General features: G+C 40.8%; 1 protein-coding gene across 1 annotated transcript in view; it reads left to right on the top strand.

Moving 5' to 3' along the window:
- Nucleotides 1–21855, top strand: part of LOC134842062 (ran-binding protein 10-like) — a 40874-nt gene extending 19019 nt beyond the window's left edge. Inside the window, 5 exon segments of the mRNA XM_063858217.1 lie at nt 19297–19566; nt 19993–20141; nt 20223–20326; nt 20328–20398; nt 20708–21855. Coding sequence (XP_063714287.1) covers nt 19297–19566; nt 19993–20141; nt 20223–20326; nt 20328–20398; nt 20708–21654 — 1541 coding nt within the window. The 3' untranslated portion in view covers nt 21655–21855.
- The last annotated feature ends 249 nt before the right edge of the window (nt 21856–22104 follow it).

The raw sequence follows: 22104 nt of genomic DNA on the forward strand, positions 1-22104 counted from the left end.
TGCTACCACCCTATCAGCTGTGTGGTAGAGTAAGTCTTTCTTCTCTTTGTAGAACTGGCTCAAGATCTTGTAGCTGTCTTCCTCGAGTTCCCCCTTCTCCTTGACCCCCGACTGGATCCATTTGGAGAGGTTACTTGTCATTTTGTCATTCTTTTGGGCTCTTATTAGGTCTGACAGCCTATATCTTGCCTTGACATGCTCCTTTAGCGCCATGATCTGTCCATTCATCTCACCAGGGTTGTGGATGTCATCACTCAGCTTCACGCATATCATCTTTTTCACGATTTTCATATCATCTTCTGGCACCAGATTCGTTCTGACGTTTGAGTTGCATGATAATTCCCTGAATGGCTTCCTTGAAACCGCAATTTTCTCAAGTTCTTCACCACCTCGTATCTCCTGTACGTCCAGATTGTACTTTCCTGAAGATGGATCCGTCTGTAACTCCCTGTCGTGGTGCCTTGTCTTCTCTTCCACCAATATCATGCACAGACTGTCTTGGTTTTCGCTGCTCTCATCCGAGTCTTCATCCCATTCTTCACGCTCCCCGGACAATTTTCCTTCTCCGGTTTCTTCTTCAGTGAACATGGAACACTCCCCGGACTCTTGACCTAGTCCCAGGTGTTCAGTATCTTCTTTGAACGTCACTTTCTTTTTCCTAACCTTGGTCTGCTCCAGAATGTTTTCGGGGATTTTGTCAACTAGTGACCGCACGACATCTTTGTTGTCAGTGACGCTTCCTCTTGAGGAGTCAGTATTGTTCACTGTTTCTTTTCTCCGAAGTATAGTGACTTCCAGTTCCTCTTGACCCTTCTCTCGGATCACGGGCTTCTCATCTGATAGTTTCTCGAGCAACCTCATTAAGTCATCATCTATCTGTGCAGTTCCTGCTTCTACCTGGTTAAGATCATAGCCTTTTGCCTTGAGCGTCTCCCTCACGATCTTCGACTTTAGTATTATTTCTATCGGAATCCTTCTGCTCTTCTTCAAGATGGTCTTTTCTGGAGGTTCTTTAGGTAATTCAGGATGATCTTCAATCGGTTTGCCTGATTTGTCCAGCCATCTCGTGAGTGGAAGACTGTCGTACGTTTCCTTGTCCATGAAGGAGAAGCCATCTTTGATTTCAGGTCTGTCTGCCTCTCTTTGCTCTTGTCTCTCATAGAACTCCGTCTTCTTACTCAAGCTGTCGGCATTCTGATGTTTATCTCGTGTTCTATGCTCAATTATCATGTTGTATCCGTCCAGGCGAACTATCCACCTCCCAATGTAACTTTGGTCCATTGAGTACGTTTTCAGCCAGCTCAGTGCTCGATTGTCGACTCGCAACTTGAATGGCTCACTGCCCAGGTATGCCCTGTATTTCTCGACAAAGGTAACCACCGCGAACATCTCTGCTTTCGGTGCTCCGTACTTCATTTCCGTGTCACTCAGGACTTTGCTCCCGTACGCTATTGGTCTCAAGACTGTCTTCCCATTCCATTCTTGTTCTTGATGGAGAATTCCAGAAATCGCGACTACCGACGCATCCGTGTCCAGCACGTACATCCCTTTCTCAGTCGGCATACCCAGTACTGGTGCCTCACATAGCTCTTTCTTTATTCTCTGGAATGACTCTTCTGCTGCGTTGTTCCACGTGAACTTCTTGCCCTTGTGTCTCATTAATTGTTGCATCGGGTATACCTTGTCCGCATAGCCTTTGATGAACTCTCTATAATAGTTAGCGAAACCCAGGAAGCTCATCAACTGGTGTTCTGTCTTTGGTGATTTTCAGGTTAGGACTGCTTCCACGGCGTCCGAATCAGGTCTAATGCCGTGCTTGTCTACCATCCTGCCCAAGTATTTTATCGAGTCCTTGAGTATCTCGCACTTTGATGGTTTACACTTTAGCCCCGACCTTTTCATGCATGCGAACACTTCGTCAAGTCTCTCAATGTGGTCTTCCAATGTGGGCGTCGCTATTACCACGTCATCCACGTAGCACATTACCAGATTGCCATGATTCTTCGTCACGCCTATCAGCGCGTGTGCCATCAACCGCTGAAACGTGGCTGTGGCGTTGCAAAGTCCAAACGGCATCCGTTTCCATTGGAACAGACCCAACTCGCAGGCGAACCCTGTCTTGTCCCTGTCCTGCTTCCTTAGTGGTACCTGCCAAAAGGCCGAGCCTAAATCAAGAGTCGTAAAAAATTTTGCATCACCTAACTTCGAGAGGCTCTCATCAATCCTAGGTATGGGATAGGCATCCTTCACCGTGACGGAGTTCAGGTATCGAAAGTCACAACAAAACCTCAACTGGTCGCCTTTCTTTTTGGCCATCACTACTCCACACGCCCACGGTGACTTGGATGGTTCTATCATGTCATACTCTAGTAACGTCTCGATTTCTTTTCTACACGCCTCCGATTTGCGTGGGGTCATGCGCCTCGCCCCCTCCCTGTGCGGCACCGCGTTCTCCTCTAGCTCAATTTCATGCTCAACGAAATTACAACACCCGATATCCGCTTTATGCCTCGAAAAAACTTCTTCGTTCCGCTCTAGTACGTCCTTGATGGCTTCGAGCTGTTCATCTTTCAGTTTGCCCCTCAAATGTTCAATCTCCGGCAGAACCGGTTTATCAGTTTGCATTTCATCTAGTGTGGGCCGCTCTGGAAAGTTCGAACAGCTCGACAGCCCATCGTCTGTCTCTGACTTAAGTGATTTAACAAGACCTGAAGAATCTTTTATTTTCTGCAATCGTCTCAAGATACAAATTTTGTCCCTATGATTGGGACAATCAACAACTTCATTTTGTTTTGAGTTCTCCGTTGTTTCATATCGGGTTTTAACCGGTAAAGCATATCCCAGTTTCCTCCCTCTCTGTATCGTGATCGGTATATCAAGAGTATTCAACAAGACACTGACGCAGAGGCCGCTCTTCGTTGTCGAGAAGGATCTTCCTAAAACAGCAGCACTTTGACTATTAGGATTCGGAACTATACACACTTGCTTGTTGTCACTTAGTTCATTGTAATTTTTCATCCTCAAGCCTACGATTGCCGCTTCATTCGCCTTTAGCCTCACCCTCCTACTCAAGAATACCGGTGCTTTGGTTTCATTTGCCATTATTAAATTTACCGGTTTGATTGCGTACCTCCTATCCGGGTTCCGTATCCTGAACATTGCGTTATTTAGATCAATCGTTACGTCGAAATTCCTGATGAAGTCTCTGCCCAAAATGAATTGGTCAGATTCATCTAGGTTTTCTACCACGAGAAAGCTCATCCACAGGTTACGTTCCCCCAAATTGAGGGCTATTATCGGCGTCCTGCCCAGCACCCGAAGTGCCCCTTTGTTTGCAGCTGACAGCGGTATTCTCGAGTCTATCAAATCACCTTTGTCAAAGCCCATCCGTTCCCAAGTTTCGATTGGTATGACGCTCAAGACTGCTCCCGTATCAAGTAACCCACGCAACTGAGTCTTTTTGCCACTTATGTCTAGCACGTGCCCTGTCACATCTGCCTCCGTCCCGATGTGCATCGCATCTTCTTCAAGCATGGCGCAGTGTCCAATCGATCTCACTTTCAACTCTTCTTTCCCTACGTAGATTTGCCCAATTAGGTCTTCGTCACATGTTATCATTGTCTTGGTATAGATGTTGATTCCATCTATATTTAGCATCACCTCGTGTGGACCATAAGCTTCAGTATACCTGTTATCAACACGTACCGACTTGCTGCCCCCTCTCGTGAGTAGTGCTCTCAACGCTCTAGAAGTCGTTTGTGGGCTTATACAACTCAAGTAATCTGCGTACACGTCAATGTGCATTATTGTCTGGTCGCTCGGTTCGCTCAAGTTTCTGGTTACCTCGTGGCCGCCCACTGTGATTATCGACATTATTCTAGCCCCGATTTTCGATATGCCGAATGGCTTTCCCGTCACCATTTTTACAGTGTTACAATTCCCGGTCTTTGTCGAGCCCGGTATAGCCTCTGGTGTTGGCTTTGATCCAGTTAATGCTTCGTTGAAATTCTGTCTTTCGATCTCCAGCTTTAGTCGTTGCTCTATTTCTTTCGCAGCCAGATCCTGTTTCACTTTGTTAATTGCTTCCGTCGCCGCTTTCTCATAATTTATCTCTAGAGAGTTCCTGGCTGCGGATTCTATCGCACCCTTAACATGTGTTGCAGCTTTCACTGTTTTCGTCGGCAATTCCGTGCTCGGTGCTCCTAAGTTCCTAGGTTCAAACTCGTTTTGTCTGTTCCGCTGATTCTGCACCGCCGCTAATGCCAACTTATGTTTGGGGTGACTCTGGTCCTTGACCGCTTCCCAGAACAGGGGGCAATCCATTCTGAAGTGCCCTTCTTGGTTACAGAAGAAGCATCTCGCGCCTATCTTGATGATTAAGCCGCTATAGTACTCGTGTTCCTCCATCTGGCTCATGTCCTCCTCATCCGGTGCGTATCCTAGACTCTTCATGCCTTGTTTGTATGTTGTGCAGTCAGCCACGTGGTGATCCGCCGACCGGCAGTTCGCGCATGATCTGCGCTTGTCCATGTCATCTCTAGGCTTGTACCATGACGACCTCTGAGGTTGACTTCCTCCTTGCGTGTTCCTGTTTTCTGAATATGAGTATTTCTTGGGCTTCATCAGCATGTATTCCCTCGATTTCTGTCTCATTTCTTCTGGGGTCGGTGCGCTGTCTTTCGACAATGTGTAGTATGTTGCTAACATTGTTCTTAAGTCATCACTTTTTACCCCATCAATGAACTTCGAGGCAATGCTAAAGTTTCTTCTGTTTGTCGACTCCTCTGGGTCACTCCTTCTTCTCAAGCTCTCAAGGTCATCTAGGAACCGATCAATTGACTCATCGTCCCTCTGCCTTCTCTTTTCAAATCGCATCATCGCTTGGTGACCCTTCATGCCTGACCCGAATCGATTCAGCAATATTTCGAAGATTTTGTCCGCGGTATCGCGTGCTTCTTCTTTCTTTGCAACCACGCATTTTAATGCCGTGCCTTCCAGGTTGCTGAGTATGGCTGTGCATGCTTGCCTTTCATCATTTAAGTTATCTTGCTCTAGGTGTAATCTCATCACTTCCACCCAGGTTTCAATGCATCCATCGGAGTCGTCTTTGAATTCTTTTGGCTTCTTGAAAGTTTTTCTTGATTTTCCGTCTCTCCTATCGCTCGAGTCAGTGTTCCTCGTGGCGAAGGCCTCTTGAGTCCTGTTCATCATCTCCCAAGTGCTTGCCCACGTCATGGCATCCGGACCTGCGTTGCTGCTAGCTGTTGAGTCCCCCGGACCACTCGTTGTGTTTGATGTTCCATTTTTCATGATTGTTTTAGCAGCCGTTGGTGCTATGCTTACCGCATCCCGGTTTAAAGGCAACGGTGTCGATTGCCGTTTGTTCCTTTGTGGTTCCACAAAGTCAACTCTGGTGCCTTGCGTACGATCCGCTGCCGGTCTTTCTTGTGAGGTAGAATTTCTCAAGATTGCATCCAATTTCGCCTGTATTGCACACGAACTTTCGGCCTGATTCCTGTTCATTGTGTCCATTCTCTTTTCCAGGCTACCTAATTGGCTGTTGACATCATCATATCGGTTTTTCAACTGTTGCATATCTTTTTTGATGTTCTTATCTCGTTCTTCATTGGTGGCATCCACCTTGTCCGACATCTGCTGGAGTCTCTCGTCTGTCGCCTTAGCCAGGTTAAAATAACTATCCAGATACTCGTGTTTGTTGTATTTCAACTCTTTCCTTATTAAGCCTATATCTTCCTCACTGTACTTTAGTTTTTTGTCGATCTGATTTAGTTTTGTCATCAGGTCGCCAAGCTCAAGAGTAGCTGTTTCATGATCAGCAGTTGTCTTGTTTTCGGCTGTCGCTCCTGTTCTGGCTTGTTCTTCCTTTAGGTCGGCTTCTGTCGCCTTCGTGCTCACTGTCCCAAATGTTCGTGCTCTTTCAGTTTTTGATTCTTCGGCCGTGTTGTCTCTCGATTTCATTCCGACCATCATCGCCAACTTTTCTGTAAAAGATGTCTTCTTTACTTGAGAGTCCTCTTTCACAGTTTCTCGGGTATTGCCTGTTGTGTCTTCCAACGCGTCTATCGGCGAAAACTCCACGGTTTTTGGATTTTGATCTTCCATATGGGGCATCGGTGTGGATTCCGTTGTCTTCTTCTCCACTTCATCTACGCTCTGGTCTGCTGTCTCTAGATCGATCTCAATTGTGGGCTCCACCTGTTTGTCTTTAGCACCTTCTCTCGTCTTGTTCTCAGTACCACTCCTCGTGCTGACCATACTAACTGAAAAGTTATCTTTTGTCTTCTTTGGGCCCATTGATGTCGTTCCGCGCAGCGACGAGTTATATTTCGTGTTTGATCCAGTTGACCTTTTTTCGAGCACCGGTACCCTACTCCGTCTCATTATTTCTATTTACAATTGCTCTTATTTACAATATTATTATATACACAATTCTATTCTAAGAATAAAATCTTTTGTGGAAAAATTCTTAAAAGGAAATATACAACGTGATAAAAACGATGTTCCCAGTTCTCTTTCAAAACTTTTCGAGAAACTTTCTTTATTTGTGGTTACAACCGTACCGAGTTCCGACTAGTCTTGTTCTGTTTTAATTCTGTCTTAAAACACTTATTGTGATTTTACTCCAATTTTTATACCGTCCCAAGACTTCCAGTTACTGTCCCTACTCTTCTTTGTACCGTCCCAGGCTTTCTTTCTACTGTCCCAAGACTGTTCGGTACTGTCCCAGTCCTTTTTGTCAGTGTCCCAAGACCCCTTTCCCAAGCCAAGTGTCCCAAGACTACTGTTCCAGGGCTACTGTCCCAAGACTAGTGTCCCAAGGCTAGTGTCCCAAGACTACTGTCCCAAGACTAGTGTCCCAAGGCTAGTGTCCCAAGGCCACTGTCCCAAGACTACTGTCCCAAGGCTAGTGTCCCAAGGCTACTATCCCAAGACCACTATCCCAAGACCACTGTCCCAAGACCACTGTCCCAAGACCACTATCCCAAGACCACTGTCCCAAGACCACTGTCCCAAGACTAGTCTCCCAAGACCACTGTCCCAAGACCACTATCCCAAGACCACTGTCCCAAGACTGTATTGTCTCAAGGCTGTACTGTCCCAAGACTGTACCAAGACTGCTCTGGTCCAATTCATTCAGACGTCGCTGGCGGTAGTCGCTTGCTGGGAGCGGAGTAGTTGCTGATCTTGAGCTGCTCCCTGCAATGTTGACGAAGCTCTCCATGGTTGTGACTTTCCGTGATTGAGAGTCTGTTTTCGCCTTCTTTTCTGCTGTTTCTTTGACTTCGAGTTGCTTTTGCCATTCAGGGTGCTTCTTTTTGAGGTGCAGTTTGAGGTTGGTAGGACCATGCTTCACCAGACTTGTGAACTCGCAGTCGTCGTCCGTACATCTGTACGCTGTCTTGCTCTCATCTATAACAACGTATTGATGCACCGGGTTGCTACGCTTGCGACCAGTTGTTGTTGCTGCCATCTCGATCTGGAAACGTATGAATTGCGTCAAGTATTTATGCTAAGCTATCTGCAACTGAAACTGCAACTGTAACTGTAACTGAAACTCTAACTGAAACAAGGACCGGAGTTGGTTTCAGTTACAGTTTCAGTTACAGTTCAAAACATCCGGCTGTTTCAGTTTCAGTTACAGTTTCAGTTGATCAAAACCATTTCAGTTGTGCAGTAACAGTTTCAGTTACAGTTTTCAATTCAGTTACAGTTGGACACACTACTAGTGTCCCAAGGCTAGTGTCCCAAGACCACTGTCCCAAGACCACTATCCCAAGACCACTGTCCCAAGACCACTGTCCCAAGATCACTGTCCCAAGACCACTGTCCCAAGACCACTATCCCAAGACCACTGTCCCAAGACCACTATCCCAAGACCACTATCCCAAGACCACTGTCCCAAGACCACTGTCTCAAGACCACTGTCCCAAGACCACTGTCCCAAGACTAGTGTCCCAAGACCACTGTCCTAAGACCACTATCCCAAGACCACTGTCCCAAGACCACTGTCCCAAGACTAGTCTCCCAAGACTAGTCTCCCAAGACCACTGTCCCAAGACCACTATCCCAAGACCACTGTCCCAAGACTGTATTGTCTCAAGGCTGTACTGTCCCAAGACTGTACCAAGACTGCTCTGGTCCAAGACTATCCCAGGACTGCACTGTCCCAAGACTGTCCCCAGACTGCACTGTCCCAAGACTTCTTTGGCACTGTCCCAAGACTATTAACAAGTGTTTGAGCGGTGAAACCTCTTTCTTCTTCGTTTTAGGGACTTCTTGATTCTTTGTACCTTGCACCACCACTCAAGCTCTAGTAAAAATTTTCCCAAAAACCCTCTCTTAGTGGCCAAATGCTGACCCCCCTTTTTTAGTTACCTCTTTTTCAATGTTCCAAGCAACTTGAAACCAAAACCTGTGCGCAGGTATCTTGTGATCACCTGTTCGTATAAAAACCAAACACAAATCCTTACCAAAATGCAACAAAAATCTAAGCAAGATAAAACATTAAAAACAAAGAGATGAACCCACCTAAAACTCAAAGGTGACAAATGTCTACCTTCTATCGAAAAAATGTCTGGTACCTAATTGCCACGCGTTCTCCTCCCCCCTGCTAGCGATCTTATGGGGTATCACAAAAACTGTCTATGTCCGTTCCCCCCTACCGATCCGACCAGGGTACCTACCTTAACCTGATTCTAATTTTGGATATCCGCTTCTTATGACCAACGCGGGTAAATATCTAATGTAACTAAGTCGACGATGCCGAGCAATTAGTTACTCTAATGTGTCCCCCCTTTTTACAAATTATAACCGCCAACCTCTAACTTAACCAGCCCCCCTTTTTAGCCCCCCTTCTTAAGCCTAAAATTACCTTAAGCGCCGGGTGCTAAACCTCTCAAGAGAAAACCGTAGACCTGTCTCCAGGCCTGCTCAAGTAAAAACGTTCCTCAAAACCGGGGGATTTCGCTTATCCAATTTTACACTTATCTCCTACAATGTAATGTGGATTTTAACGATACCCGTTCTGCCCAACTTGAGAACTCGAGAACAAGTTAACCTTCTTGGCTACCATATCCTTCTTGGCTACTTTCCCACTCGACTGGTCACCTCTTCCAGTCCAGTCTCCTATTGGTTCAGCTCAAGTGCTCCTGAACCACTTTCCCACTCGGCTGGTCACCTCTTCCAGTCAAGTCTCCTATTGGTTCAGTTCAAGTGCCCCTGAACCACTTTCCCACTCGGCTGATCACCTCTTCCAGTCAAGTCTCCTTGTTGTCCAGCTAAGTTCCAAGCTATCTGAAAACCCTTGACAACGCCCCACACTCGGGCACTTATTGAGGTTACTGGGTTAAATTGCTAGGTTGATCGAAACGATCGAACTTGTAAAACAGTATGGGTATACTATTTAATTAATATAAAGGTTTGATCCAACTAATCTGGTGTCAAAGTCACTGTCTTTTTTCTTTTTATGGTTTTTGTTCCTTTTTCTATTCTTTTTTTGGTTTTTGTTTCGCTTTTTGTCTTTTTGCTCGTGTTTTTGTCCCCCTAGTTGCCCCCCTTTACTCGGTTAGCTAAGCCTCGTTCGGAGAGCGTGCCAGGAAGTTTTCTCGAGTTTTCTTAAAAAGCTATCACGGTACAACCGGAAGGTTCGCACGTTCCTGCCGAACCGTACCACCGGTACTCTAGAATGGGCATGCAGTCCGAAGCTGTCTCAAGTGGGTTCGACTCCGTAGTCTTGATGTCGTAAACACCCAGGAGCGCCATAAAAACACTATGTAACATTCGTCTACTGTAGTCACACATGAGGCTTAAGAAAAATAGGCCCTATAACCATTGGCTCAAGAGTCAGGGACACTATCTCTCGTGTTTTTCTACCTCAAATCAGTCGGAGCCAATTCGGTTCGCTTGTGACATGAGACTACAACCCGTTACAGCTTGAAGGCTACTACCAAAATATCCCCCCCACTCTAGAAATAAGAACGTCCCCCATACTTAGGTCTCTAGATACCCAAAATGCATGAACGCCGTTAAAAACCGGGTCGGAACAATCCGTTAAGTTACTTTTTATTAGACAGTGGAACTTTGATCCATTTCAGATGGATCAACCTAAAACTCGCCTTACCTCAACATAACAATCATAAAACACACTCTAGAAATTTAAATTGATTACTCACATCGTAGCACGCTCAAGAACTGGGAGTAATTAAGTCGGTAATCAACTCGAGAATTAAATAATGTAACTAAATGAGTTTAATGTTTATCAGTTTCAATAACAGGACCAAGTTTGAACTCTAGAGTATGGTTTCTCGTGAACCATTGGGACACTCAAGCTGTCCACCTTTCCATCGAAGGTTCACTCTAGTCCAGTTTGAATGATAATCCAGTCGAGTAATAATAGTCCAATTCTCGGGAATACGCTTCCTTCTGTTTCAGATAGGACAGCTCTACTCTAGTTTTATTGTGACGGAAATTGCGAATGGCAATTTCCTACTGCTTTATCTGGCAACTTTTCACGCGATTGTAACTCGATCGTTCTGATTTCTCTTTTTCGGTTTTCAGTTATCGCGAGAAAATCGTGCATGACAGGCTCCACTCGAATTTTTGAAAAATCAAATTTCACTCCAAAATTAAGCGTTCTTGTTTTTCTCAAGGTCAAACTTCCAAATATGACCGACTGGCACACAAATATGGATTCTGTGTGGGCATTAATTCTAAATTTTTGATGATATTTTGTCGAAAAATTGGTTGGTTTCTAGCATATTGTCTGTCGGCTTTAATTCTGTCGGCATCGTTACCTAATATTTTGTTTCCTACAAAAATCTATTGTTAGCTATGTGATCGATTAAACTCCAACCCTAAATTTTCGAACGCTCATGCTCAGCTCCACTTTGGCCTCTTGAACAAATTTAAACAAAAAATCGATTTCTACTCTTGCGATTGGTTAAGGTATTGCAATATGATTTTTTTTCGCTTAAGTATCTTTGTTCGCTGAGTCATTCATCAGTATCAACGGTTCAATTTTTATATTCCTCTGATGAGCTCATAGGCAGAGTAGTTGTAGGTCATCAGTATCAACGGTTCAATTTTTATATTCGACTGATGAGCTAATAGGTCAGAGTAGTTGTAGGTAACATATATTGTTTGAGAGCAAATTGAGAGTTGTTGTTAAGTAAATTTTTGGTGCAAAAAAGTTTCGGTTAATTTCCGACATATTCCGCTTATGTTTTCTAAGTCTTTTTAAATTTCGTTGAAGTTATGTTAATGATTGAACCTTTACAAGAAATTTAAAAATTGTAAGCAAACCTCACAGACCCTCATTTAAATTTTAAACCTAAAAAAAATTGTGTTGCTAAACTCAGGTCGAAACCTTTGAAGTTTTGCTTGTATTAACTTTTCAGCTTTTCTTCAACAACTGATTTTTCAAATTTTTTTAAAAATTGCTTTCTAGCTTAAATGCCTGTAAAGGTAGCTGTTTTGTTGGATGTGTCTGAGATTTATATAAAGTGCTTTTAAACCCAAAAACATAAAAAGAAAGTTTTTTAAAATATTTTGTATAACGTTTCTGGACAAAAGTTTGTTTTGAAATGTCATTCTGATTTGTTTTGTGCTGTTTTTCCCAAGTTACTCACTTTGTTTCTATGATTTTGCATAGCTGAAATGTTTTGAAGCAGTATAGCAGCGTCATTTTTTGATCTATTATTTTTTCAAACTTTTTCTTGATTTTGATTCTTGATTTAGACTTTTTGGGAAGTTTGTTTTTGGGAAAGTTCGCTATTTTCAATTTACTGTTTGGTTTTTGTTTTTTAAAGGTTAATTTTTGTATACTCAATTGTTGGCTGTCAAAATATTTGAAGCTTTTTTAATTTTTTTTAGGTTTTCTTGGCTTAAGATTTTTCATTGTTATGCGATCTACAAATGGTTTCATCGCTTGTCTTACGAGCAATTAGATGCAGTGCAGCTAAGTTAGTTAATGCACCAGGCTAAAACTGATGGTTGTAGATTTTTTGGAGTCTTCGATCGTTGTCGGCGATGACTTATATAGGTCGTGATGATTTCAAGAACAGTCTTGAAATGTTCAATCTCAAATTTGCTTTTTCGCGGTTTGAGTTAAGTTGAAATTCAGTTCATTTCCTTTGTTAAAAGAAAGGTAATTTACAGCAATAATGCAAAGGTCACAAAACACGTGATCGACGTATAGTTTCGAAAGTGGAATTAAATATTCAGATTTCGCAACAGAATAAAAAAATTATTTAGTGAACCATTTTTTTTTTCAAGTCGGATGTTTTGTTTATCATAGAAGTGTCAATCATTTGTCTAAAAATTCAAATTTACACCTCTTCGAGGCCCTCTATTTCTTTTCTTTGAAATTCGAAAGTTGAGATATTTGGAAGAAATATTTCAGTATTTGTTTCCGTTTACTTGCGTTCATGGGCTTTTTTCCAACTGTCTCTTGGCTAATTTTTTTATTTGATGATGAAAAATATTCGCAAAACAGAAGTTTTCTCAATTTTTTCACTTCCATTTTCTGCTTCGCCTGTGTTCAATTTGTGTTTTTTTTTGTTTTTAATTTTTTTTCTGCCGTAACAGTATTCAAAGTCTCATTTGCTAGTCCTTGAGCGTCATGCTGTTTTAATCCTATAATTTTTTGTTCACTTGTGGTACGAAGCTCAACTTCGCCTCTGTGTTTGATTTTTCTGGCGTAAACATACAAAGAAAAGCGATTGTGGAATATATCCAAAAGCTTAAAGTGATTATTCTCGCGAGAGGCAATTGTTACTAAATCGGAGTATAGATAGAGTTTCTCTGGCTTACAATGATATGTTAATTTGGTATCGTAAGTGGTGCGAAGCACCGCATCGCCTTTATGTTTCAAACCTCATTTTAAAACTCTGGTTTTGCTTCTAAAACTTTTGTTTTATTCTTACTTCTCGTATTCAAAATTTGCAGAAACCTCTGGAAAATGAACATCAATTTTGCTTTATGACCTTTGAGGTTTTTTTCCCTGCAAAACTTTTTACAAGGAGCTGTTATATGATTAATTATGCTGGGAGTGATTGCCGTTTGAGTATGTCAAGTGTTCAATCGTATGTCTTCCTTTACTTGGTACATTTTTGCAATATTTTGTTCTGCACCCTTAGTAAGGAGCTTTTGACAAATTAATTGATGAACCACTAGTTGCAATTAGTTAAATTTTTAATTGGAAGCTTCCAATATACGTTCTGTGAAATATTGTGGCGCCCATCTTAGTATTTTTGGCCTAATTAAAAGTGGATACACTTTGCCTGAATGCTTATTTAACACTGGCAAGTGTGTTTCAAGTCGTTTTCTTCAAATTGAAATTCATTTGTCGAGAAACGTTTGAGTGGGTTTTTCCATTTTTTGTTCGAGTAGTTTTTCCTGTTTGGTGGGTTCTGTGGATTTTCATGTTTGCGAGCTTGCCATGCTGTCTGTGATGTGTTGCAATTGTTACGAAGCTCTGCTTCGCCTCTGTGTCCGAAGTGTCATTTTTTGCATGGGTATCATCGTCAATAAATATGTAACGCTGTTTTGCGTATATGTAAAAACTGTTGAAGCCTAATTTTACGTTTTGGTAGTTTGGCTTTTGATTTCTTTAAGCTTACTGCACTTTGGAAGCTGCCAAATGGAAGGTTATTGACGCTCTCGAATAACAAAGAGCAATTTACGCAAAGAATGAAGCTTTAGTTTCAAAAATTAAATTTTAATTTAAAAATCTAATAGCGGAATAAATGACCTACTGATCCAGCTTCCCAAATTTTTATTGTGTTTGTTCTAGGACAAGGTGTGGATAAAAATCACAAGGACGCTGGATCTGTGCGAACTGCACATCCAATTCCGACCGGTGTTGGCATTTACTACTTCGAGATATTTGTCCACAGTAAAGGAAGAGACGGCTACATGGGCATTGGCATCTCTCCTCACAGCCAGAGTAATCTCAACCGGCTGCCAGGCTGGGACAAAGACTCATATGGGTACCACGGAGACGATGGGAACTCTTTTTGCTCCAAAGGAAGTGGACAACCGTATGGTCCTACTTTTACCACAGGTTATTTCGTTAGGAGGCATTAATTTCAGTCCATATAAGAAAAATTAGAATTATCAAAGGATATTAGATGTCATGCAAGTAGCACAGAATGTTCCGACTACGATCTTTCAAGTAAATAAATTCAAAAATGAAGTAAAAAAGTATAAAATAATAAACAATTCAAAACATCTTTTCTAGCCGATTTTCGTGAAACTGGTCGAAAAGTCGGTAAATTTTAGACCAATTTTCTCGACACAATTTTTTAAGGAAAATATTACGGCTGAAAGGGTTGTAATACAATACCACACTTGAACTAACTTTTTAAGCTTTCCTTGAGGTTTATTCAAATCAGGGGAGAAAGAAGCACCCTACGCCTTTGTTCCTTACCTTGACTTCATGTAGTCCTCGGAACAATAATCAGATAAATTTGTCTGTTTATCGTTTTAGGGGATACTGTTGGCTGTGGTATTAACTTCGTGGAGCGGACCTGCTTCTTCACGAAAAATGGAATCAATCTAGGGCCAGTAGTAACAGATCTACCACTACGATCCTTCTATCCAACTGTGGGGCTACAAACGCCAGGAGAAACAGTCGAGGTTGGCAATCTGAGATTTTGTTGGTTTATTTTTTTTTGCGAAGGGCGAAATATATTATTTTAAAAGCTGCGTGTATTCTAGGCCAACTTTGGACAGAAGCCGTTTGTCTTTGACCTTTCCGATTTCAAATTTGAGGCGAAGTATTTCATCAACAAAACCGTTTCAAGCCGCGCGATAGAGCGCAATCATCTGCATTCGCTTGTTTCGTCTTATCTTATTCATAGAGGATACAACAAATCAGCCTACGCACTCGCAAAACGTAAGATGTACAATTCTGTTTGAGTTTTTGTTCCGACCACTCAAGGAGTGGGAAGGAACTATGGCCTAGATACTCTAAAGTACATCAAATACTTTCATACAATTTGAAGCACTGCAAAAAGGTGAGAGAGTGTGCTATTTTATAGAAGCGCTCTAGGATTTGAATTAAAGCATAGGTTTCTAAGAAAAAAGTAATGAAAAATGGAACTCTAAATTTATATTTTGTTGAGTGTGCTACCTACGCAACATTCTGTCAGTCTTTATTTGAGGTTTCTGCTTTTTATTGGTTTATCGAATTTAGTTGTTTTAGAGACTGGAATGGCAGTATCTGAAGGAATGCAATCGATTGAGAATAGACGGTTCCTTGAGAAGCTGATAACTGAGGGAAACATAAGCGAAGCTCTGACTGAAACAGAAAAGCGCTATCCGAGTCTTCTCAGTGACAACATCAAACTTGAATTTCTTCTGAAATGCCGCCAGTTTGTCGAACTTGTTGCAAGCGGATCGAACAATAATTGCCAGGAATCTAATAGAATCCAATCTAATGGTGACATAAATGGATCTTCGGAGAATAGCGTAGCCCCTGAGAGCGAAAGTCGAATCCAGATTGATGTAAATGGCGAGAGGTTGCAGATAAGTGCTACTGGCATCCCTCCGTCTGTTTCGAATGGGTCTGAAAGCAATGGAATCGCCGTAATGTCGAATGATGTAGTATTACCGGAGGCAGAACTTTCACAGAGACCAGAATCGCGTCTTTCAGAAGGACCGACTGAAATGGACCTGGATTGCAATAGTTGCCACGCAAACAACGCAGAAGCTAATCAGAATAGTTATCTCGATTCTCAAGCTGCATCAAGTTCAAGTAATGCTACTAATACCAATGCTAACGCAATGAGCAATGAAGATTCTCGTATAATGGAAGCTATTTTACAGGGTAGGAAATTGAGGCAATTGGCAGACAAAGCAATAGCATCCGGTGATTGCAATTCGGAAAACATAGAACAGCATTTGTTAGAAGTTTTTGGCCTCTTAGCATATGAAAAACCCGGTGAAAGTCCCTTAAAACATGTACTAGAGCCTAGTTACAGAGAAAGTGCTTGCAATTTGCTCAATGGGGCTATACTTCAGTCTCATAACATGGCGGCAGATCCACAGTTACAGACATTGTTAATCCAATCAGCCACCTGTTTGCAGGAGATGACGTCACTAGGAATGCCAGAAGCTGCTTTTGTCAGTATGAAAGATGTAGTTCAGTAAATAAAACAGTGTCAGGGCAAATGGGAACAGCTGACTAGTGTGAACTACTTTTGTCAAATTAATCAAAAACGAGATGAAATAGTTCTAATTATTTTCTCATACTTTGAGTCATACAAAAAACTCAAAATATTCGTCAAAAAGATTGTTTGTTGATTTCAATGCTACTTTATTGTGTTCAATTTGGTACGTTTTTGATTTCAATGCTGGTATCTTAAGCATATAGCGCCTTATCTTGTTCGATTTCTTGTTTAAAAGTAATGAACGTAGTGAAGACTCTTATATAGGTCTTTTCTTTTTTTTTTGTGTTTTTTGTTTGAGTTTTTGCTGTTTGAATTTTTTCTTCTTATTAAGTTCAGTTCCTTTCCTTCGTTAAAAGGAAGTGAAATGCCTCAATCGTACAGCAAATGTGTAAAGGTCACGAAAATTGTGATCGACCTCTTGTTTCGAAATCGGATTTTAATGTTCAGTCTCCCAGCTGAATTAAAGATTTACCTATTGCTCCAGTTTTCTCAAATTCATTTAACTTTGTTTTACTAAGCGTACAATGTTGGGTGATTGCTTAGTAGTCTAGCCTAAAGCTAAAAGTCTCAGCTGAGGTCTTCGGGTTTCTTGACAAGAGTTATAGTTTAAAAAAAATAGTTAGAAAAGTGTATAAATTAATGAGGTTGCTCAGTGGTTAAATAAATTTTGTTAATATAAAAAGATGGAACAACTTAATCCTTTTTACGCTAGCGATCAGCTTAGTGTATCATTACGGACATACTTTTTTTCTGACCTTACTTCAAATTGAAGGGTTTATTAAAAGCGTTCACTTATTTGGAATATGTTCCTTGCTTTATTTATGGCTAGTGTTTGGCACCTATTGAGCTTCCGTGGCTGAGTGGTTAGTGTGTGAGACTCTCAATCTCTAGGTCACAGGTTCGAATCTCAGACGTAGTAGAAGTTATACTAATTCAAAGCTTAATTCTAATTTTGCTTATTGCACTTTATAGAGATGCTTTTGTCGTGTTCTCACTAGTGTTTGCGAGGCGAAGCTTTGTCTCTGTGTTATTAATGGCTGCTTGTTTTAATCTTAGGCCTCTTCACTGTTTTTCATCTGACTGTTGTAGAGAAATCACGAGTTGTAGTCGCTAGCTCGATTCTCGAGTGAAATTCAGCTAATAGAAGTCTCGAGTTCCCGTCAGTTACCTCTACTTTGATCATTCTGCTTCCGTTTCTGCTTGCGTTCTGTGAGTGTCCTGGGAGGGTAGTCTTTTTTGTTCTGTGGTTTTTGATTTTTTTTAGGATCGCAATTTTTTGTATTTGCCTCAAGATGTCATATTTTTTGGACTTTGAAGTCTATGGAGAAGAAAAATAACGAAGAATATAGAATTTACTGAAAATTGAGCTCTTGATTTTAACCGTTTGTCAACTGAAAAAATGAGACGAACAAAAAAAATCAGGCTGACTCAAACCTGTGCAGCTGATCTTTTCATCAAACAGCTTTGTTCTACATCAATCCTTTCTTCGGAAGTCATTGACTTCAATTTTAATTGTTTTTATAGATTAAAATCAAATATTAATTTGATCAGGGTAATTTTTTTTAAATTTGCACCGTTTTTTATCGTTAATTTTCCGAACATAAAACATGCAACTTATCAATGCTTACTTTTGTTTCGATCATGCAAGGCCCTCTATTTCTTTTCTTTGAAATTCGAAAGTTGAGATATTTGGAAGAAATATTTCAGTATTTGTTTCCGTTTACTTGCGTTCATGGGCTTTTTTCCAACTGTCTCTTGGCTAATTTTTTTATTTGATGATGAAAAATATTCGCAAAACAGAAGTTTTCTCAATTTTTTCACTTCCATTTTCTCTGCTTCGCCTGTGTTCAATTTGTGTTTTTTTTTTGTTTTTAATTTTTTTTCTGCCGTAACAGTATTCAAAGTCTCATTTGCTAGTCCTTGAGCGTCATGCTGTTTTAATCCTATAATTTTTTGTTCACTTGTGGTACGAAGCTCAACTTCGCCTCTGTGTTTGATTTTTCTGGCGTAAACATACAAAGAAAAGCGATTGTGGAATATATCCAAAAGCTTAAAGTGATTATTCTCGCGAGAGGCAATTGTTACTAAATCGGAGTATAGATAGAGTTTCTCTGGCTTACAATGATATGTTAATTTGGTATCGTAAGTGGTGCGAAGCACCGCATCGCCTTTATGTTTCAAACCTCATTTTAAAACTCTGGTTTTGCTTCTAAAACTTTTGTTTTATTCTTACTTCTCGTATTCAAAATTTGCAGAAACCTCTGGAAAATGAACATCAATTTTGCTTTATGACCTTTGAGGTTTTTTTCCCTGCAAAACTTTTTACAAGGAGCTGTTATATGATTAATTATGCTGGGAGTGATTGCCGTTTGAGTATGTCAAGTGTTCAATCGTATGTCTTCCTTTACTTGGTACATTTTTGCAATATTTTGTTCTGCACCCTTAGTAAGGAGCTTTTGACAAATTAATTGATGAACCACTAGTTGCAATTAGTTAAATTTTTAATTGGAAGCTTCCAATATACGTTCTGTGAAATATTGTGGCGCCCATCTTAGTATTTTTGGCCTAATTAAAAGTGGATACACTTTGCCTGAATGCTTATTTAACACTGGCAAGTGTGTTTCAAGTCGTTTTCTTCAAATTGAAATTCATTTGTCGAGAAACGTTTGAGTGGGTTTTTTCCATTTTTTGTTCGAGTAGTTTTTCCTGTTTGGTGGGTTCTGTGGATTTTCATGTTTGCGAGCTTGCCATGCTGTCTGTGATGTGTTGCAATTGTTACGAAGCTCTGCTTCGCCTCTGTGTCCGAAGTGTCATTTTTTGCATGGGTATCATCGTCAATAAATATGTAACGCTGTTTTGCGTATATGTAAAAACTGTTGAAGCCTAATTTTACGTTTTGGTAGTTTGGCTTTTGATTTCTTTAAGCTTACTGCACTTTGGAAGCTGCCAAATGGAAGGTTATTGACGCTCTCGAATAACAAAGAGCAATTTACGCAAAGAATGAAGCTTTAGTTTCAAAAATTAAATTTTAATTTAAAAATCTAATAGCGGAATAAATGACCTACTGATCCAGCTTCCCAAATTTTTATTGTGTTTGTTCTAGGACAAGGCGTGGATAAAAATCACAAGGACGCTGGATCTGTGCGAACTGCACATCCAATTCCGACCGGTGTTGGCATTTACTACTTCGAGATATTTGTCCACAGTAAAGGAAGAGACGGCTACATGGGCATTGGCATCTCTCCTCACAGCCAGAGTAATCTCAACCGGCTGCCAGGCTGGGACAAAGACTCATATGGGTACCACGGAGACGATGGGAACTCTTTTTGCTCCAAAGGAAGTGGACAACCGTATGGTCCTACTTTTACCACAGGTTATTTCGTTAGGAGGCATTAATTTCAGTCCATATAAGAAAAATTAGAATTATCAAAGGATATTAGATGTCATGCAAGTAGCACAGAATGTTCCGACTACGATCTTTCAAGTAAATAAATTCAAAATTGAAGTAAAAAAGTATAAAATAATAAACAATTCAAAACATCTTTTCTAGCCGATTTTCGTGAAACTGGTCGAAAAATTGGTAAATTTTAGACCAATTTTCTCGACACAATTTCTTAAGAAAAATATTACGGCTGAAAGGGTTGTAATACAATACCACACTTGAACTAACTTTTTAAGCTTTCCTTGAGGTTTATTCAAATCAGGGGAGAAAGAAGCACCCTACGCCTTTGTTCCTTACCTTGACTTCATGTAGTCCTCGGAACAATAATCAGATAAATTTGTCTGTTTATCGTTTTAGGGGATACTGTTGGCTGTGGTATTAACTTCGTGGAGCGGACCTGCTTCTTCACGAAAAATGGAATCAATCTAGGGCCAGTAGTAACAGATCTACCACTACGATCCTTCTATCCAACTGTGGGGCTACAAACGCCAGGAGAAACAGTCGAGGTTGGCAATCTGAGATTTTGTTGGTTTATTTTTTTTTGCGAAGGGCGAAATATATTATTTTAAAAGCTGCGTGTATTCTAGGCCAACTTTGGACAGAAGCCGTTTGTCTTTGACCTTTCCGATTTCAAATTTGAGGCGAAGTATTTCATCAACAAAACCGTTTCAAGCCGCGCGATAGCACAATCATCTGCATTCGCTTGTTTCGTCTTATCTTATTCATAGAGGATACAACAAATCAGCCTACGCACTCGCAAAACGTAAGATGTACAATTCTGTTTGAGTTTTTGTTCTGACCACTCAAGGAGTGGGAAGGAACTATGGCCTAGATACTTTAAAGTACATCAAATACTTTCATACAATTTGAAGCACTGCAAAAAGGTGAGAGAGTGTGCTATTTTATAGAAGCGTTCTAGGATTTGAATTAAAGCATAGGTTTCTAAGAAAAAAGTAATGAAAAATGGAACTCTAATTTTATGTTTTGTTGAGTGTGCTACCTACGCAACATTCTGTCAGTCTTTATTTGAGGTTTCTGCTTTTTATTGGTTTATCGAATTTAGTTGTTTTAGAGACTGGAATGGCAGTATCTGAAGGAATGCAATCGATTGAGAATAGACGGTTCCTTGAGAAGCTGATAACTGAGGGAAACATAAGCGAAGCTCTGACTGAAACAGAAAAGCGCTATCCGAGTCTTCTCAGTGACAACATCAAACTTGAATTTCTTCTGAAATGCCGCCAGTTTGTCGAACTTGTTGCAAGCGGATCGAACAATAATTGCCAGGAATCTAATAGAATCCAATCTAATGGTGACATAAATGGATCTTCGGAGAATAGCGTAGCCCCTGAGAGCGAAAGTCGAAACCAGATTGATGTAAATGGCGAGAGGTTGCAGATAAGTGCTACTGGCATCCCTCCGTCTGTTTCGAATGGGTCTGAAAGCAATGGAATCGCCGTAATGTCGAATGATGTAGTATTACCGGAGGCAGAACTTTCACAGAGACCAGAATCGCGTCTTTCAGAAGGACCGACTGAAATGGACCTGGATTGCAATAGTTGCCACGCAAACAACGCAGAAGCTAATCAGAATAGTTATCTCGATTCTCAAGCTGCATCAAGTTCAAGTAATGCTACTAATACCAATGCTAACGCAATGAGCAATGAAGATTCTCGTATAATGGAAGCTATTTTACAGGGTAGGAAATTGAGGCAATTGGCAGACAAAGCAATAGCATCCGGTGATTGCAATTCGGAAAACATAGAACAGCATTTGTTAGAAGTTTTTGGCCTCTTAGCATATGAAAAACCCGGTGAAAGTCCCTTAAAACATGTACTAGAGCCTAGTTACAGAGAACGTGCTTGCAATTTGCTCAATGGGGCTATACTTCAGTCTCATAACATGGCGGCAGATCCACAGTTACAGACATTGTTAATCCAATCAGCCACCTGTTTGCAGGAGATGACGTCACTAGGAATGCCAGAAGCTGCTTTTGTCAGTATGAAAGATGTAGTTCAGTAAATAAAACAGTGTCAGGGCAAATGGGAACAGCTGACTAGTGTGAACTACTTTTGTCAAATTAATCAAAAACGAGATGAAATAGTTCTAATTATTTTCTCATACTTTGAGTCATACAAAAAACTCAAAATATTCGTCAAAAAGATTGTTTGTTGATTTCAATGCTACTTTATTGTGTTCAATTTGGTACGTTTTTGATTTCAATGCTGGTATCTTAAGCATATAGCGCCTTATCTTGTTCGATTTCTTGTTTAAAAGTAATGAACGTAGTGAAGACTCTTATATAGGTCTTTTTTGTTTTTTTTTTGTGTTTTTTGTTTGAGTTTTTGCTGTTTGAATTTTTTCTTCTTATTAAGTTCAGTTCATTTCCTTCGTTAAAAGGAAGTGAAATGCCTCAATCGTACAGCAAATGTGTAAAGGTCACGAAAATTGTGATCGACCTCTTGTTTCGAA

Source organism: Symsagittifera roscoffensis, chromosome 3, assembly GCF_963678635.1.
Source record: "Symsagittifera roscoffensis chromosome 3, txSymRosc1.1, whole genome shotgun sequence".
Lineage (NCBI taxonomy): Eukaryota > Metazoa > Xenacoelomorpha > Acoela > Convolutidae > Symsagittifera > Symsagittifera roscoffensis.